The 16,421-nt window shown below is 49.7% G+C and overlaps 1 protein-coding gene across 1 annotated transcript in view; it reads right to left on the bottom strand.

Annotated features, from left to right (window-relative positions):
- LOC149367469 (alpha-amylase-like) overlaps positions 1 to 16,421 on the bottom strand; it is a 322,554-nt gene that overhangs the window by 234,029 nt on the left and 72,104 nt on the right. Inside the window, exon 5 of the mRNA XM_089574342.1 lies at positions 12,052 to 12,241. Within this exon, the coding sequence (XP_089430468.1) occupies positions 12,052 to 12,241 (190 nt within the window). The remainder of the gene's footprint in view (positions 1 to 12,051; positions 12,242 to 16,421) is intronic.

Here is a 16,421-nt window from a genome sequence, read left to right on the forward strand (position 1 = left end):
CTTTGTGGACCACTTCACAGAACTTTTCAGTAACAAGCGCCAGACTGTAGAAGGTTTTCATGTAAACTTCTTACAATTGATGCCAACACTTGACGATCAAATCAAGCAGCGCCTAGAGCTGCCAATTACCTTGCAGGAGATAGAAAAAGCAATAGACGACCTACCATCTGGGAAAGCCCCTGGGCCGGATGGGTTGAGTGCTATATTCTTCAAAACATTCAAACACTACGTCGCTCAACTGATGCTCAAAGTATTAACAGAAGCTTATGAAAATAATCAAGTTCCATTGTCTTTTACTACCTCCCACATTGTTTTAATTCCCAAGACTGATGACACGGATAAACGTATGTTGGTGGGGTCCTATAGACCAATCAGCCTTACAAATGTGGATTACAAGGTGTTCATGAAGATTTTAGCCAGCAGATTGCAAAGTGTAATCACCAAGTTAGTTGGGCCGCATCAAACCTGTGGCATCAAAGGTCGCAGCATTGCCACAAATATACATGTTGCACGAAGCGTATTAGAATGCGTTGACGCGCTTGGCAGTCAAGTAGCTATGATGCAGCTAGATTTAGCAAAAGCTTTCGACCGTGTTTCTCATGACATTCTTTTCTCCATTCTAGAGCATGCCAACCTGGGTAACGTAATAGTAGAAGGGGTAAAAATGGCTTACGCAAATTGTACGAGAACGGCGAACTTACCAACAGCCTCATAGTACGCTCGTCGGTGAGGCAAGGATGCCCGCTCTCTCCCCTGCTTTTTGCAGTATATCTCGAGCCGTTGTGCTTGGCCATTCTTAACAGTGACTGCATTTCTGGATTGAAGCTTCAGGCAGCCGAAGTGAAAATCCTTGCATACGCGGACGACATAGCGGTATTTTACACAAACAGAGACAGCATTCGTGAAGCTACGAATGTGGTAGAAAAGTTCTGCGACCAAACTGGATGTCAGATAAACTGGGGAAAAAGCTCAGGATATTGGCATGGGGAATGGGATATTTCACCAGATTTTTTTTCTCGACTGCAATGGACTGACTTACCGACGCGGTACCTTGGGGTGCCCCTAAAAAGTTATCGCGATCCCAGCACACACTGGAACGAGGAGACGTTAAAGGCAAGAGAGAAAGCTTAGGATATTGGCATGGGGAATGGGATATTTCACCAGATTTTTTTTCTCGACTGCAATGGACTGACTTACCGACGCGGTACCTTGGGGTGCCCCTAAAAAGTTATCGCGATCCCAGCACACACTGGAACGAGGAGACGTTAAAGGCAAGAGAGAAAGCTTAGGATATTGGCATGGGGAATGGGATATTTCACCAGATTTTTTTTCTCGACTGCAATGGACTGACTTACCGACGCGGTACCTTGGGGTGCCCCTAAAAAGTTATCGCGATCCCAGCACACACTGGAACGAGGAGACGTTAAAGGCAAGAGAGAAAGCGGATGCGTGGCAAGGAAGGCAGCTGTCAATCTTTGTGTGCAATCTTTTCTTGATTTCTAAGATATGGTACGTGATTAATGTGCTCTGTGCGTCGCGCAGCAATATTCAAAAAATCCATCGAGTGTTTGCAGTTTTTCTTTGGGCGTCGACCTGGGAGAAAACCGGGCGAACAAACTTGTTTATTTCAGTCAAAAGCGGTGGCGTTGGACTGGTTCATTTGTTTTTGCGTCAAGTGGTGTCGCGCTTTATTTTCCTTCGTGATCAAAATGACATATTTTTGAGAACTGTTATGCAAATGCGGTTGCAAAGGCTGCTCCTCGGAATCACAGTGTCATCGTGTGAAAACATGTGTGGTGCTGTAAACGGATATTTGCGTGAGGTTGTCCTTTCCTTCCGGTTGTTGGAAGTGCGTTTTTCACTATAATACCTGTATAACGTTCCCAAAAAGAAGCTGTATAAGGATCTGGTTGATATTGCTACGGGTCGACTCAGAGAAGATGAGGCCGACGAAGTGAGAGGGCGCTTGGCGCGTGCTCGGGCTCCGAATCCTGGACGGTGGCCTGTGTTTTGGCATCCGGTGCGCCCTGTGCTTGTGTTCTGTTCAGCGTGAGTGCACCAGTGTTCTGCGTGGCGTGAACGCCTCCTGCCACGTAACATCTTGGTGGAGGTGAGGACATTCCCCTTCCTCTCGTTCTGGACTATCCCAACACGGAGCTTCGCAGCGGTCGCTACACCGGGACCGCTACAATGACGAAGCCCGGCGGCTCGCCAAGTCGTCCGTTCCCGCTTGCAAGCCTCCAAAGCTTCTCAGCAACAGCACTATAACCGCCGCCACCTGGACAGTGCCTTCTTGCCTGGGTCCCTTGTATTGCTCTGGGTGCCTTCTCGCCGTGTAGGGCTCTCGGAAAAGCTTCTTTCTCGATATGTGGGCCCATATCGTGTGCTGCGCCAAGTCACAGCCGTCACATACGAGATTGAGCCTGCCTTCCCCGAGTGCACTTCCCGTACTCCACCCTCCGATATTGTGCACGTGTCGCGCCTCAAGCCCTACCACGTACCTTCTTCTGACACTCGCTAAGCAGCACCGCGACGGTGCTTTTGCGCCCGGGGGTCATGCTACGGGTCGACTCAGAGAAGATGAGGCCGACGAAGTGAGAGGGCGCTTGGCGCGTGCTCGGGCTCCGAATCCTGGACGGTGGCCTGTGTTTTGGCATCCGGTGCGCCCTGTGCTTGTGTTCTGTTCAGCGTGAGTGCACCAGTGTTCTGCGTGGCGTGAAAGCCTCCTGCCACGTAACAATATTATGCTGCCGCCACATTTGTATCGTGCGCCTTACCGTGGAGGCCCAGGGCAGGATATTTTAAAACGGGTGAAAATGATGCCGTCCGGCCGACAGTGAAAACATTCTTTTTCAAATTGCACTCTAATACACTACCCATGAAAACCTGGCTCCATGAAAAAGGAATCTTAGTCCCATGGACAACAAATTGCCTGTTATGTAAGCAGCCGGAGACAATTGAACATGTTTTCCTAGACTGCTGGGACGCCATACTTTTCTGGGATGTCCTGCAGAGAACCATCAAGAAAGAACTACCACTGCACCCTTATGGGATCAGATTTCTACCAGTTGATCGCAAAGAGGTACCCTATGACTTATTAATGCTTCTTGGCCTCCACAGCTTGTGGAAACGCGAATGCAAGTAAGGCATGCTGATATAAACACTCGTAGTACACGTGAGAACTTTGTTGAAAGTGCTGTTTATCTGCGGGAATGTTACCAGGCGCAGCGTGACCCACCCCAGTGCGTAACACTGCTAGATGATCTAGTGAAACTTAAGAAATTTTAACCTCACCCGTATCAGCTCAAGTGTAGCTGAAGTGGTCTTATTGTTTTCATGTCAATCTCGAAAATAAAGAAAAAAAAAAGCTGGCATGGCGGAGTGGATAGCATGCTCGTCTCGCACTCCGAAGACCGGGGTTCGATTCCCGAGCTCTACCAATTTCTTACTAGGTTTTATTTATTTATATAGCCTGACTAGAGAAGTCAATTAGGCTAATTGGGTAATTAAGCAATTAACTAAGCTCAGTCCCACTTACATGGAGCATCACTATATGGTCCCTTCAATTGGTTGCATGGTTACTAGCCAAAGTACAATTGGCCCCGTTTGAAATTGGCGCACTGCTGTGACGTCACGACCGTTTCGACCAACTGAAAAGCGTGACATTCTCTGTCGACAACTGCTGCTTACAACGATGAGACATTAAAGGCTTTCGCCTTAATATGGATGTGCGCTGGGTGGACGCCGAGTGTGGTCCAGGCCGTTCAGTAGCTCAGAAGAATCGATTGGTGGGCGAGTTGGTGCATGACTAGATGATACAAAGCACAAAAGGCGCAGGACGAACGAAGAAACAACAGCGCCTTGTCCGTGTTGCTTCTTCGTTCGTCCTGTACCTTTTGCGCTTTGTATCATCCGTTCAGTAGCTGTGGCTCACAAACCAGCAGCCCCCCCCCCCCCCAATTACCCACATCATAGACTCTCCCGCCCCTGCACCCCGGAAAAAGCAGAGGCAGCAGCTATAACAATAGCCATCGCCCAAATCATATATAGTTAGCAATTCCAAAAAAGCCATTCTTAACTTCACCCGCGGACGCGTCCATCCCCCCGCTGGTAGATATCGAGAATATACGCACTAAATTGCCATAGGCGTATTGAGCTTGTTTGGGTGCCGGCTCACAGTGGCAATCCCGGAAATGAGGCTGCCGTTAGCATAGCCCGAGGACTTATTTGCCAAGCAAAGGGCGACCCCCACCGGAATTTCTTGATGGAGCGGGTACACACGTTCTGAGAACTCACATAACGATCCTGCCTTGCCCGTCGACTCTACCCCACTCCCCACGCTCGCCTATTCCACTTCCAACAAATTCTCTGGGGGCGACTCCAGACCCGAACTCTTCCTACCCCTCAGCTTCAGTTCTACTTCCACCCCGTTTCCCCAGGTGGTGTGCGAAGAATCGCACACCACCCTGGACCACATCCTCTTCGGCTGCCCTGCCGATCCTCCCACGCAGGGAGAGTCCGCCATCGGTACATGAGAGGAATAGGAGGCCCTCCTCGCGTCGCAGGACCCGAACAAGCAACTTCGCTGTGTGAGCCGGGGTGCCAATGCCACGGCCTTGCCTGGCCTGAACACATCCGCTTAATGTGAGGGCTGTGCGCTGCCCCTGCGACCTTGAACGGTTAAAACTCGCTTGCTTAATAAAGTTTTCCATCCATCGAACTACAGGCCTATAATACTAGAGAAATAAAGCGTTAGAAAGTGTGAAAATGTCGTACCACTTACGGCTTTCAAATACTCAGAAAAACCTGCCTCTATTAAAGATGAATACCCGAAAGCAGAGAAATATAATTCAGAATTACATTTCTGGGACCTGAGGCATTGTTTTATTAATTTACTCGTATTTGACCACAACACGCGCTTCGGAAATACAGCACTTTATCAGAACAATTTGCCGCTGCTCTTTTACAAATGTATTTGTGGGGAAGTTGTTGAATTGTACTGTGGACGCGTCTCTTGGTGCCATTTCTAAAAGTCACGCTTTTTTTTTTACCTGAGTTGCTTCGGTGCAGTCGATGCCAAAGGAACCAACACTTTTTCAAGCCTTAATGAGACGGCTTTTCTTCTTGGCCCATCCGCAGTGTATATGCCATGTGAAAAACGTAGCGCAAAGAGACGAGGACACAGAAAGACGGACAACACACGGCGCTGTGTCCTCGTCTCTTTGCGCTACGTTTTTCACCTTGCAGTTATGAACCAACAAGCCCAAGCATATACCCTTCTGGTATATGCCATGTTGTGAAGAACCAACTTCAGAATGAATGAATGAATAAATGAAGAAAAAATTGAAGGAGACAATTGAACTATGCCTTAAGGGTATGAGGCACTAGCGGAATATGTGCCGAAAGTCATTGTCTAGTTTACATCGACAGATCTCTGGGGGTCCTCGATCCCCTCCTTGGCGGAGTGATGCAGCGGTTAAGCGATGCGCTACTGACCTGCAATGGCTCGTGTTCCCAGCAGCTTTTCTTGTGCGGGCCAGGTTGCTGTTACCGAGTGGCCAATCATCAATTTAACTGCCACCTGCCACGGTGACCAAGATGTGATGATGCCGCAACGCCTCGTGACCTAGTTGGCCCACCTTCCTCCTGTGTTGCTCTCTGGGGAGCACCTGGAGAAGTTTGCTCGTGATTTCTCGCTCACGACGCCGACTTCGACAACGCCGGCACCGGGTGTTCTGGAGAACAGGGCGTTTAACCCTACCACATTAAGAGTAATGGCTGGTGGAATGTGGTGGCCGTGAGCTTTCGCTCCTTGGCAAAAGCATATGCGCACACCATGTCACGAATATAAGCGTTCATGACGTAGCGAGACGCGGACAGCTTTGCGTCGAGCGGATTACAGGGTGGCCAACTTGTGCAGGGTGTCGAAGATGCGCTTACGGAAAGAGTCAGGCACAAATTATCTTGGGTAGCCAGTGGAGCAATCTCACTTGATAGTGGTGCCGTGCATGTGGACTTACTCGAGTTGCAGGGACAAGTTAGACGCGCGTAAACGTGCCAGCTTGGAGTCGGTAACTGGGCGGCGTCAAGCCGATGAATGGGACATGTGAATGGGAATTGGGAGATGCACTATAAAGGCATTCACACGTCTACGAGTGTCAGCTAGAATACTGGCTGTGCCGCTGACGTGTCAAATGCCAAGGCTTATTCCGACCCATAGGCTAGCTGACGAATTTCCCACTGGTGTAAGGGCTGATGAGTAGTTAAGCGCATTCGTCAGGGGCTTGTGGTCGGCTAAGATAGTGAAGTTGTAATGCCATCAAAGCTATGCGCAAAAAAAGGCACAAAAACCGAAGACACGACAGGACGAGCAAAAACTGATAACTTGTTTACTCAGAAGCTAACACCTCAAAATGTGAGACATGTAGGCGCATGCGTGGCGGATAAACCACAGCATGCCTTGTAAACGTGATAACACCATCTCACCTTACACGAAGGATTTTAACCGGGCTGACTCGTTTCTCTATAAGGCGAGAGGGGTATCGCTGCACCACCATTACCGCAGAGTCCTCTTTGGCCAATGGTAGGCCTGTCCACAAGTTAGTGGAATTCCATGCACAAAGCTTTTCGCGCATTTAACCTAGGGCTTGCCATGCTTTTTGGCGCATCCGGTCGGCCTCTCCATTGCTTTGAGTGAGCAGAGTTGGTTTAGCTTCACAGGTGCTGAAAGCACCTTCAAAAAAGTCACGACCTTCAAGAAGGTGACGGAAATGGCGAAGAGCAAGGTACCTGCCAAGTACCTCCGGCCAGAGTAGGAGCCATACGCTTGGAGAAGAATGCGGGAGGCTGCAGGCGCCGACAGCAGTACTGAAACGTCCGTCATCATTACATGAGAACTGTTTGGCTTATGGTGAGCGACCAGGGCTGCGTCGGCCAGGGCTTTCTTGATGGCGAGGAACTCTGTGTAGGCATCGGCGTCCAAGTGTAGGGGACGCATCTTGTATATCTCTATCGTGCTTGGCAGCGCTTAGACACACGAACAGGCGTGTGCCTAAGCGCTGTCAGCCGCAATGGGTCCGCACCAACTAGCCCGGAAGCTTATCTTATATTTCTCTATGAGCAGACGATCAAGGGACCTGAACAAAATGGCAAGTTCCGAATAAAACGGTGGTAGTAGCTCACCATGCCCAGGATTTGGCGTAAGCAAGTAACAAAGGCGATTGGGGGAAATCCACAATCGCTTGCGCCTTGGATGTCAGAGGTCGAAATGCCAGGTGTCAGCGTGGTGACCAAAGGAGTCGAGACGGGACACCGAACTCACTATTAGCACTGTTGATGACAACGCCGTGGGCACAAAGTCGGTAAACCACTGGCGCAGATGAAGGAAGTGATCGGCTGGTCACAAGATGGTCGTCCACGTAAGCGAAAACGAAGGGTAGACCAGGAAGGAGGTTATCAATGAAACATTAAAAAGTCTCTGCTGCGTTCCGCAGCCCGAATGGCATCCACAGGTGTTCGAAGAGGCCGAAGAGTGTTGTGATGGCTGTCGTCGGAATATCTTCCTCGGTCACTGAAATTTGGTGTAAGGCGCGGACGAGGTCAGCCCTCAGGAAGATGGCCGTGCCATAAAGAACTGCGGTGAAGTTTTGGATATGGGGAAGGGGGTAGCGGTCAGGGATGATGCGGGCGTTGAGAGTGCGGTAGTCGATACATGGCCACCATCCCATGGTCTTTTTTGGGTACCATCTAAAGTGAAGAGGCGCAACTGCTAGAAGACGGTCGAACAATGCCACGCTTGAGCATGTGCTCAAAGTCAACACGAGTGATTTTGAACTTGTCTGCGGCGTGGAGACGTCGGCGGAAAAAAGACAGGTGGACCAGTGGTGACCAGATCGTGACGCACCTTTTACTGACGCACCTGAACAGGTACCAATCTGGTGGAGCCATGAGGGTCGGATACTCGCGTATTAAAGGTCCGCTCGGAGGATCGGAAACCGCGGCACAGGAAGGAGCCACATCATTAGCTGTATGAGTTTGCAAGAGCCTAAACCTTGACCCTAAACCCTAAACTTGACCCTTACCGAGTCAAGTGCTGGAGTCCAGAAGAAGGCGAGACTTGACGTCGTCAAGAAGACTTTGATGAGTGAGGAGGCCAGTGGTGGTAATGGACTTGCGCTTGTCGACAGCCACAAAAGTCTATCCACAAACTCGACGAACACCCAAGACCAGTATCAGAGACAGCTGCTTGTAGACTTGAATGAGTGTGCCGATCGCGGCGAGCAGATAGGTGAGCGGCCTCGAATCACGGTCGTGGAGTGTAGCAGAAAGGATACTGACTTGTGCATCGGTATCAGTCTAGAATTTGAAGCTGGTTGTCGTGTAAGTCATGCAGAAAAGGCGACAGGGCTTCTGGCCTTGGCCACTGGTCACCGCTAGCAGTCGGCCGGCCGGTTTCTCGCCTAAGAGTGGTGGCCTGAATGGTAAACGGAGAAAAAACCAGTCACACAAGACGACGGACAAGAAGAGTGTACACACCACAACGACTGGACTAACAACTGAAGTTTATTGGAAAATACATGGTCCGAGGAAGGCCAGCAGAGCATGCGCAACAGCATCATCCCTAATCACTGCGCAAAAAGAGACAAAGACAAGAAATCTAAACTATCGTGGACGACCTAAAAAAGCAAATTCTTTTTCAAGTAGGCGCACCGAAGTTGTGCTTATACAATCAGAGCCTAACAAACCGATATGATATGCCTCCAGTATTTTCCGCTCCTGTTTTCCCTTGCCTCTACCAAGAATGGTGGTATTGCCGAACAAAGGATAACAGCCACATTCATTGCAATGGCGAGGCAAGTTTGCACCGCCACCAGACCCCAGGGAGGAGTGATGCTCACGAAGCCGGTCATTAATACACCGGCCAGTTTGGCCGATGTAAACTCTCTCGCATGTGAGGGGGAACTTGTACACCACCTGTGCGACACATGTCGTGAAGCGATTCTCATGCTGCGTTGTGCAAACGTGGTTCATTTCCCTGCCTCGAGAAATGCGCGAACAGAGTCCCGACAGCTTGCAAGGAGCAGAGAACACAATGCTCACTCCCTGCTTGGCGGCCACTTTTTTCAAGTTGTGGCTCACTTTGTGCACGTACGGCATGACCTCGAACTTCTTTCGTTCAGTTGGCCCAACGTCAGTCTTCTTCGTGCGTCCTTTCTTGAGGTTCTGAAGCAGCGATTCAGCCACTGCGGGGTTCCCTAAACCACTTTTGAAGGCAGTGGCTGAATCGCTGCTTCAGAACCTCAAGAAAGGACGCACGAAGAAGACTGACGTTGGGCCAACTGAACGAAAGAAGTTCGAGGTCATGCCGTACGTGCACAAAGTGAGCCACAACTTGAAAAAAGTGGCCGCCAAGCAGGGAGTGAGCATTGTGTTCTCTGCTCCTTGCAAGCTGTCGGGACTCTGTTCGCGCATTTCTCGAGGCAGGGAAAGGAACCACGTTTGCACAACGCAGCATGAGAATCGCTTCACGACATGTGTCGCACAGGTGGTGTACAAGTTCCCCCTCACATGCGAGAGAGTTTACATCGGCCAAACTGGCCGGTGTATTAATGACCGGCTTCGTGAGCATCACTCCTCCCTGGGGTCTGGTGGCGGTGCAAACTTGCCTCGCCATTGCAATGAATGTGGCTGTTATCCTTTGTTCGGCAATACCACCATTCTTGGTAGAGGCAAGGGAAAACAGGAGCGGGAAATACTGGAGGCATATCATATCGGTTTGTTAGGCTCTGATTGTATAAGCACAACTTCGGTGCGCCTACTTGAAAAAGAATTTGCTTTTTTAGGTCGTCCACGATAGTTTAGATTTCTTGTCTTTGTCTCTTTTTGCGCAGTGATTAGGGATGATGCTGTTGCGCATGCTCTGCTGGCCTTCCTCGGACCATGTATTTTCCAATAAACTTCAGTTGTTAGTCCAGTCGTTGTGGTGTGTACACTCTTCTTGTCCGTCGTCTTGTGTGACTGGTTTTTTCTCCGTTTACAATGTACCAACTGGCCCGCATTTCAACCCTTCTGCCTGAATGGTGTGGTTGGACGGTGCTCCTGATTACCGGGACGGTAGGCGATGCGGTGTTCCAGTGATCAGCTGATCTAGGCTGTGGCAGAGCTGACCGAGAGTTGCATACCCAGCCGTCTGCTCCGGATGAGGTGCTACGAATGCCTGGGCCAAAGACGTGGCGGAAGAGGTGGCACTGGCACTGAGGGCAGGATTTGCTGATCTCCAGGATCTTGGCTAAGTCGGCGAGTTAGGTCCATTGTCGAGGCAGTAGCCACGATCATCTGGACTGTCGCCGGAAGAGATTGGATGAACAGCTCACGTTGGAGTGTCGTCCACTGGTGGGGCTCGTGCGCCGTGAAGCTGCACCATGCGACGGACCAGTTGACTGGGGTGACAGCCTCCAAGATTCTCGGCGACAGAGGCTACTCAATGCGCGATCGCTCGGACACTGCAGTGCGCACAAGGAAGGCTGCATTGAGCTTGTCACAGGGATCAGCCGGGGGGTTCAATCGGAACCGGGTCAGGATCTCGGCTACCTCTACAGCCACGGTGGGAAATAGTGAGAAGGCGACATGTAAATACCATGTAGTTTGCTATATGATCCAGGTCAGGTCGAAGTGTACACTTCGATCTGGAGAAAACAAAGTGCTGGTTTGCTCTCTAAAAAGGGCGGCAGGAGGACAGCAGCAGATGAGAGGTTCCGCGCTCTCAGGCGTCGGAATCGAGCTGCGTTCGGGGTTCTGCATAGAGAGCGAGTCCTGGTGGCACCCCGTGGGTTTACCTCGTCTGAGCAGGGGCCACGGGGAGCACGTCCGCAGGTCACCAGCTGTGTAATGGAGGTGGAGACAGGACCCCAACCAAGTCGTCTGATGGATTCCAGAACATTGAAGAAGGATGGATACCTGGGCGTGTTTGTAATAATACATCGTGGGAGGGAACAGCGCGAACAAGACGACGTATTAACGTTCGCCTGAGGGAACCTCTGAACTCACTATCAGACACCAGATACTCTCATCTGAAAGATCATTGCCGCGATTGTGGGAAGGAAAATGATAAAAAGAAACCGAAAAAGTGCCGCCCTTTGGTCACAAAAACTAAAATTTTGTTTAGACACCGAGATAAATTGACCACGGAGATTATGGAAGCTTATTTCATACGGAAGAAAGAATCACAGTGTATCAGCCAGCCTTCTTTAGCATTAGTTGACAAAGAAGTGTCGTTTTTAGATAATTTGTGACTTGCTTCATTTCGGTTCTCAGGGTGCCTTTGTTCGGAGTTCACCACGTGGCATATTGTGCGTTTGGTGATCTTGATTCCGCTAGACCAATGCTCGTTGCTCTGTTTGTTCACGTGATTTTGATGTATATATGTTTTCTTTTTTCAATAAAAAATTCAGTTTCGGATCAGCGCTCGTCTTTGTGTCCTCTTGCTTCGTCTGTCGTCTTGTTCGCGCTGTTCCCTCCCACGATTCCAGAACATGTTTACTCTTATTCTGATCTCCTCGAGCCGACATAGGGCCCCAGTCTTTCTGTCACGTGGCTCGTGTCGTTTCTTCTTCCTCGAGCGCTCCCATCGTCCAGAGATGGCGCTGTTACAAACCTTGTCCCCCAATACTCAATTTTATGCCAAGTCGCGTAGCTGACCTCCTGCACTGTGCCGTTGCCAGTTAGGGAAGCCGCTGCGGCGACCTACCTTGTGTGCGCACCCCCTGTGCAAAATGCGTGTTCCAGGCGTTATCGCTCCCAGAGAGCATATGTCAACTAAATCCCCCAAGACAAGATACCAAAGCATAGAAGCGTGCTCTATGCATCCAGGAACACTCGCTTCCTTAGTGCCAGTGTATTATTGCGGGAGATGTCGACCAGTCAGATAACGAGATTAACAGCAAGGACACCTGCACCGCAAGATCAAATGTAATATCTCCAAATGACCACTTTCTTCCACTGCTGTGATAAGAAGAAAGCCCTGAAGTAACTGCCTCACAGATCCAACTATACCTGTCGCACGCTCAAGTGGTCCTCGATCTGTCCCGACGCAGTTCCGCACTGCTCCTTGGTGTGGAAATGGGAAGCCTCGTACGGAACCCCCGGGTAGCTCTTGCTCGCGTGGTCGAATAAGGTGGTCGCCATGCCGCGGTCTATGGCCAGCGGTCCAGCCATGTGATTCAGCACGACCTCCACGTAAACCCTGCACGAACGGCACTCCGTTAATGCGGAAGCCACGGGCCAAATACATGCACATTTCATGTGAAAGACCGCATTCTGAATTGCTTGCCACTGAATGTAAAAGACGTTAAAACGTGTACGAGAGGCGACTAGGAACGCAGAGGAGTCATACGATTCAGTGGCACCCATTGCGGTATCGAAACGCATCACCACGCACTCTGTCAGTGTGCGAGAGGGATTGCTCATATCCTCAATGCAATGTTTATACAGGGCGTGTACTCAAAATGAGCTTTTATCGGCCTTGAGCGCAGTTCACAATGTAAGGAAGAAGACACTCACTGATATGCGAAGACCCGAAGGGCGAGGGCTCATATACACTGACAGCCGTGAAGCTCCAAAACGTCTAGATAACACTTGTAGAATCAGCAAAATTTTGGGAAACGTAAAAAAAAGAGGCACGTACTCTCTCGGGACCATGGCTTGGAGGTTCGAGTGGATTGGATGCCGGGAGACGCGGGTGGCGTCGGCCTCGAGGCCACGCTCGCGCTGCCACGCGAGATCGCAAGCGATAACCTCTCGCTCTTGGCATACCTGGTGCGACCCGCTCCTAATGGCACCGACCCGGCCACAAGTGTTTGCGTGGCCGGACAAGAAAGAGATTCATAAACAGTGGACACTCGGTGAAATCTGGCCTCAGGAACTGCGTCAGCGATTAGTTCCCAAGCAACCACCGATATCCTTCGGACGGCCGACAGAGGTCTGTTTCGGATGTTCTGTACGTCCACTGAATATCCGCAAACAGCCGGTAGACGTCCGTCGGCCGTCCGAAAGGTGGCCAAAGGTATACGGTTCGCCCGCCAACGGACGTCCAGTTGAGTACGTCCATTGGCGGATCTTCCTCGAATATTCGCATATATGGTGCATGCGTGCTTTTTTCACTCCGCGCGATGCAATAAAACCAAAAACAATTTGATGCATAGCACGCATATTTTATTGTGGTTGATGATACATCAGTAGAGCAATGAGTTATATTCGGAAAATTTCTTAAATGTGACTCTTCAAATGTGGCAAGCTTGGGACACACATCCGTAATCTTCCCACCCACAGGATTTCTGAAATAAAAAGAACGCGGCAAACATCAGTCATGTGAAATAAATGGCACAATGCAGCAGCCCAAGTAAAAACATATTGGAACCAATTAATAGAAGTGTTTAATGCTGCAAGTATAAAAGACAATGCACTTTAACAAACACCTCAATAAGTATAAGGGAATAACAGCTCTCACTTTTTCACACCATATTTGACAATGTATCTGTTCTTTATTTTTTCTCATGGGCCTTAGGGCACTAACCTGCGCAGCACTGTACGCGACTGTGCACAGAAAGCCGCAAAGCTTCCGTTGCGAACCACTGCAAACTACACGTGCTTCCTATGGTCTGCCTTTCGCGCGTTGTCACTCTTTATATAGGCACAGTGAACCTAGCGATGCCCTAAAAATTAACAAGATGCTAAAATACTCCGTCCCGCAACTTTGAAGAGGAGTGGGAATTAGCCGCGCGAGTTGAGGGCTCCCGCAGCTGTGTGGCTCCCAAAAGTGTGAGAACAGCACACACTTGTGGAAGCCATCTCCTCGCGCTTACTGCTCCCACTGCCCTGTGAACGAATGTTATATGAGCATGCTGCATTGTCCTAGAAGCAAGTTCCAAAAAGTGTACTGAATACATACCTTCGTAGGCAATCCCATGTGCACTAAGCCTTCTTTAAACCAAGGTCGACGCAGTACGGGATTCCGGTGTTCGACAAGAGCTTTAGGCGCTTCCCGTACCTTTCGAATTGCTTAAGTTACATGCTACTTTCGTCCACAGACCGAACAAAGCCACACATTATAATAACAGAGCTATAAAGCTCTGCGCGACAGCACTACGCAGCGAATCAACAACAGCGCAGCGCTACGGAGCCGTACTGATGGATTGGATTGGACTGACCGCGAACTGACATCTATGATGATGGTGATAGCAGAATGCACGGGAGTTTTGATACTTACGAATGGTTTCAATGGCAAGTTTAGCTAGCAAAACGGTGGACATGTCGCACAACTCCACTAATTTGGAGAAGTTTTATAAATAGAAAACTAGTCATTAGTTCTTGCAAAATTCTGCAGCACCTGCTTCTCCTCTTAGATAAATTTAGATCGTTGGCGGCTCTTGCACTGTAGGTAGGAGTGGAATCGCACCAATTTACAAACATCTTCGCGTCAAACCCTCCAACTGATGTAAATAAAACAGTATACATACACGAAAGACGCGAATTTTCTGTGAAATAAAAAACGTCCATACTCATGGCCTGGGAAAATACTCAGCCTTACATCTTTCGGACGTACACCTCGTCTCTCATGCGGATATACAAAAGTGGACACTGTCCGTACGTCCGGCTGATGTACGAATACGGATATCCGAAATCGGATTGCGTTCGTACGTCCGATGGACGTCCGATCTCGGCAAAGGACGTTCGGATCTAGCTCGTACGCCCGACGGATATCTGTGGTTGCTTGGGTTGGTCTTTTTAGTGGTGCCACCAGCGTTAGCGCGCGGGCGCATGCGTGCGAACGCGCGGGCGGCGCCACTGGCGACGGAGCAGTCGGGCTGACAAGGCAGGCGAGGCAGAACGAAACCAGGAGACTGCAGTCTCTTGGTTTCTTCTGCGAAAACGGGTGTGGAAGTGGTCCTCATGCGAAAATACTAGACGATATCGAAAACGGCTGATATCGATATCGATAAAGAAGGCTGTGCGGCCAGGCGACATGATCTCAGCAATGCTATTCACTGCCTGTTTACAGGTGGCATTCAGACGCCTGACTGAAAACAGCTGGGGGATGCGAGTTCATATAGAGTACCTGAGTAGTCAGCGATTCGTTGATGACGATGTCTTTCTGAGTTATTCAGAAGATGTACTGCAGAGAGTTGCTAAATGATTTAGATAGGCACAGCAGAACAGTGGGTTTAAATTTATCATGCAGAAAACGATAGTAATGTTCAACAGCCACGCAAGGGAACAAAGAGCAGTTTGCAACTGGTAGCGACGCTTTGTAAGAGGTTAGGGAACACGTCTGCTTAGGGCAGCTAGTGACCGCAAATCCGGATCACGAGAGAGAAATGCGGTTTGAGCACCCGCCTCGCATGCGGGAGGTTCGGGGTTCGATCCCCAGTGCCACCGGGTACCCACCGATGATGCAATTGTCACAAGCTACCCTTAGCCTGGTTCAAATTTAAGCAGCGCTAACTTTTAGGACGAATACACAGAGGACATGACAGGACAGCGCCCGTCCTGGCATGTCCTCTGTGTATTCGTCCTAAAAGTTAGCGCTGCTTAAATTTGAACGAAAGAAAATGCATAATCAACTAGCCCCGCAACGGGTTTCCCTAGCCTGGTGCTCAGCTTAAACAGGGTGAAATGCTTGGGAAATGGATCTTTGACCCCACCTTGTGTCGAAGAAAAAAAAACCTTCTGCCATGGCGCTCCTTGGCTATAGATGCCCTTGCGCCATAAAAATCATTATCATTATCATCACGAGAGGGAAATAACTAGATGAATAAGTGTGGTGGGGGCATTTGGCCGGATCTCCCAGGTTATGAGTCAGTAAACAGCTGTATCTTACCGGTACTCACCTATGGGGCAGAAACGTGGAGGCTAACAAAGAGGGTTCAGCTTAAGCTGAGGACAACGCAGCGAGCTATGGAAAGAAAAATGATTTGGTGTAAAGTTAATGGACCGGAAGCGGACAGTGGGTCAGGGAACGAACGCGGGGCAAGGACACTAGTCGAAATCAAGAGGAAGAAATGTGCTTGGGCAGGGCATGTAACGCGAAGGCAACATAACCACTGGGCGTTAAAGGTAACGGACTGGATACCAAGAGAAGGAAAGCATAGCAGGCGGCGGCAGCAAGTTAAGTGGGCGGATGCGATAATGAAGCTTGCGGTGATAAGCTTGGCGCAGCTCGCACAGGTCCGGTATAAATAGAAAGACGAGGAAGAGGCATTTTTCCTGCAATAGACGTAGGCTGATGATGATGGTGAACCTTGAGAGTGTTTATCATCGCCAACCTCGTACAATAGGTGGGCAAAGAATTTCCTCTATTACCGCAAGTGTTATGTGGAAATGGAGACAGCGTGAGAATTCGGATTTGAAAAAAAAACCAGATCAAT

This window comes from Amblyomma mixtum, chromosome 1 (assembly GCF_055824585.1).
Source record: "Amblyomma mixtum isolate Tamu chromosome 1, ASM5582458v1, whole genome shotgun sequence".
NCBI lineage: Eukaryota > Metazoa > Arthropoda > Arachnida > Ixodida > Ixodidae > Amblyomma > Amblyomma mixtum.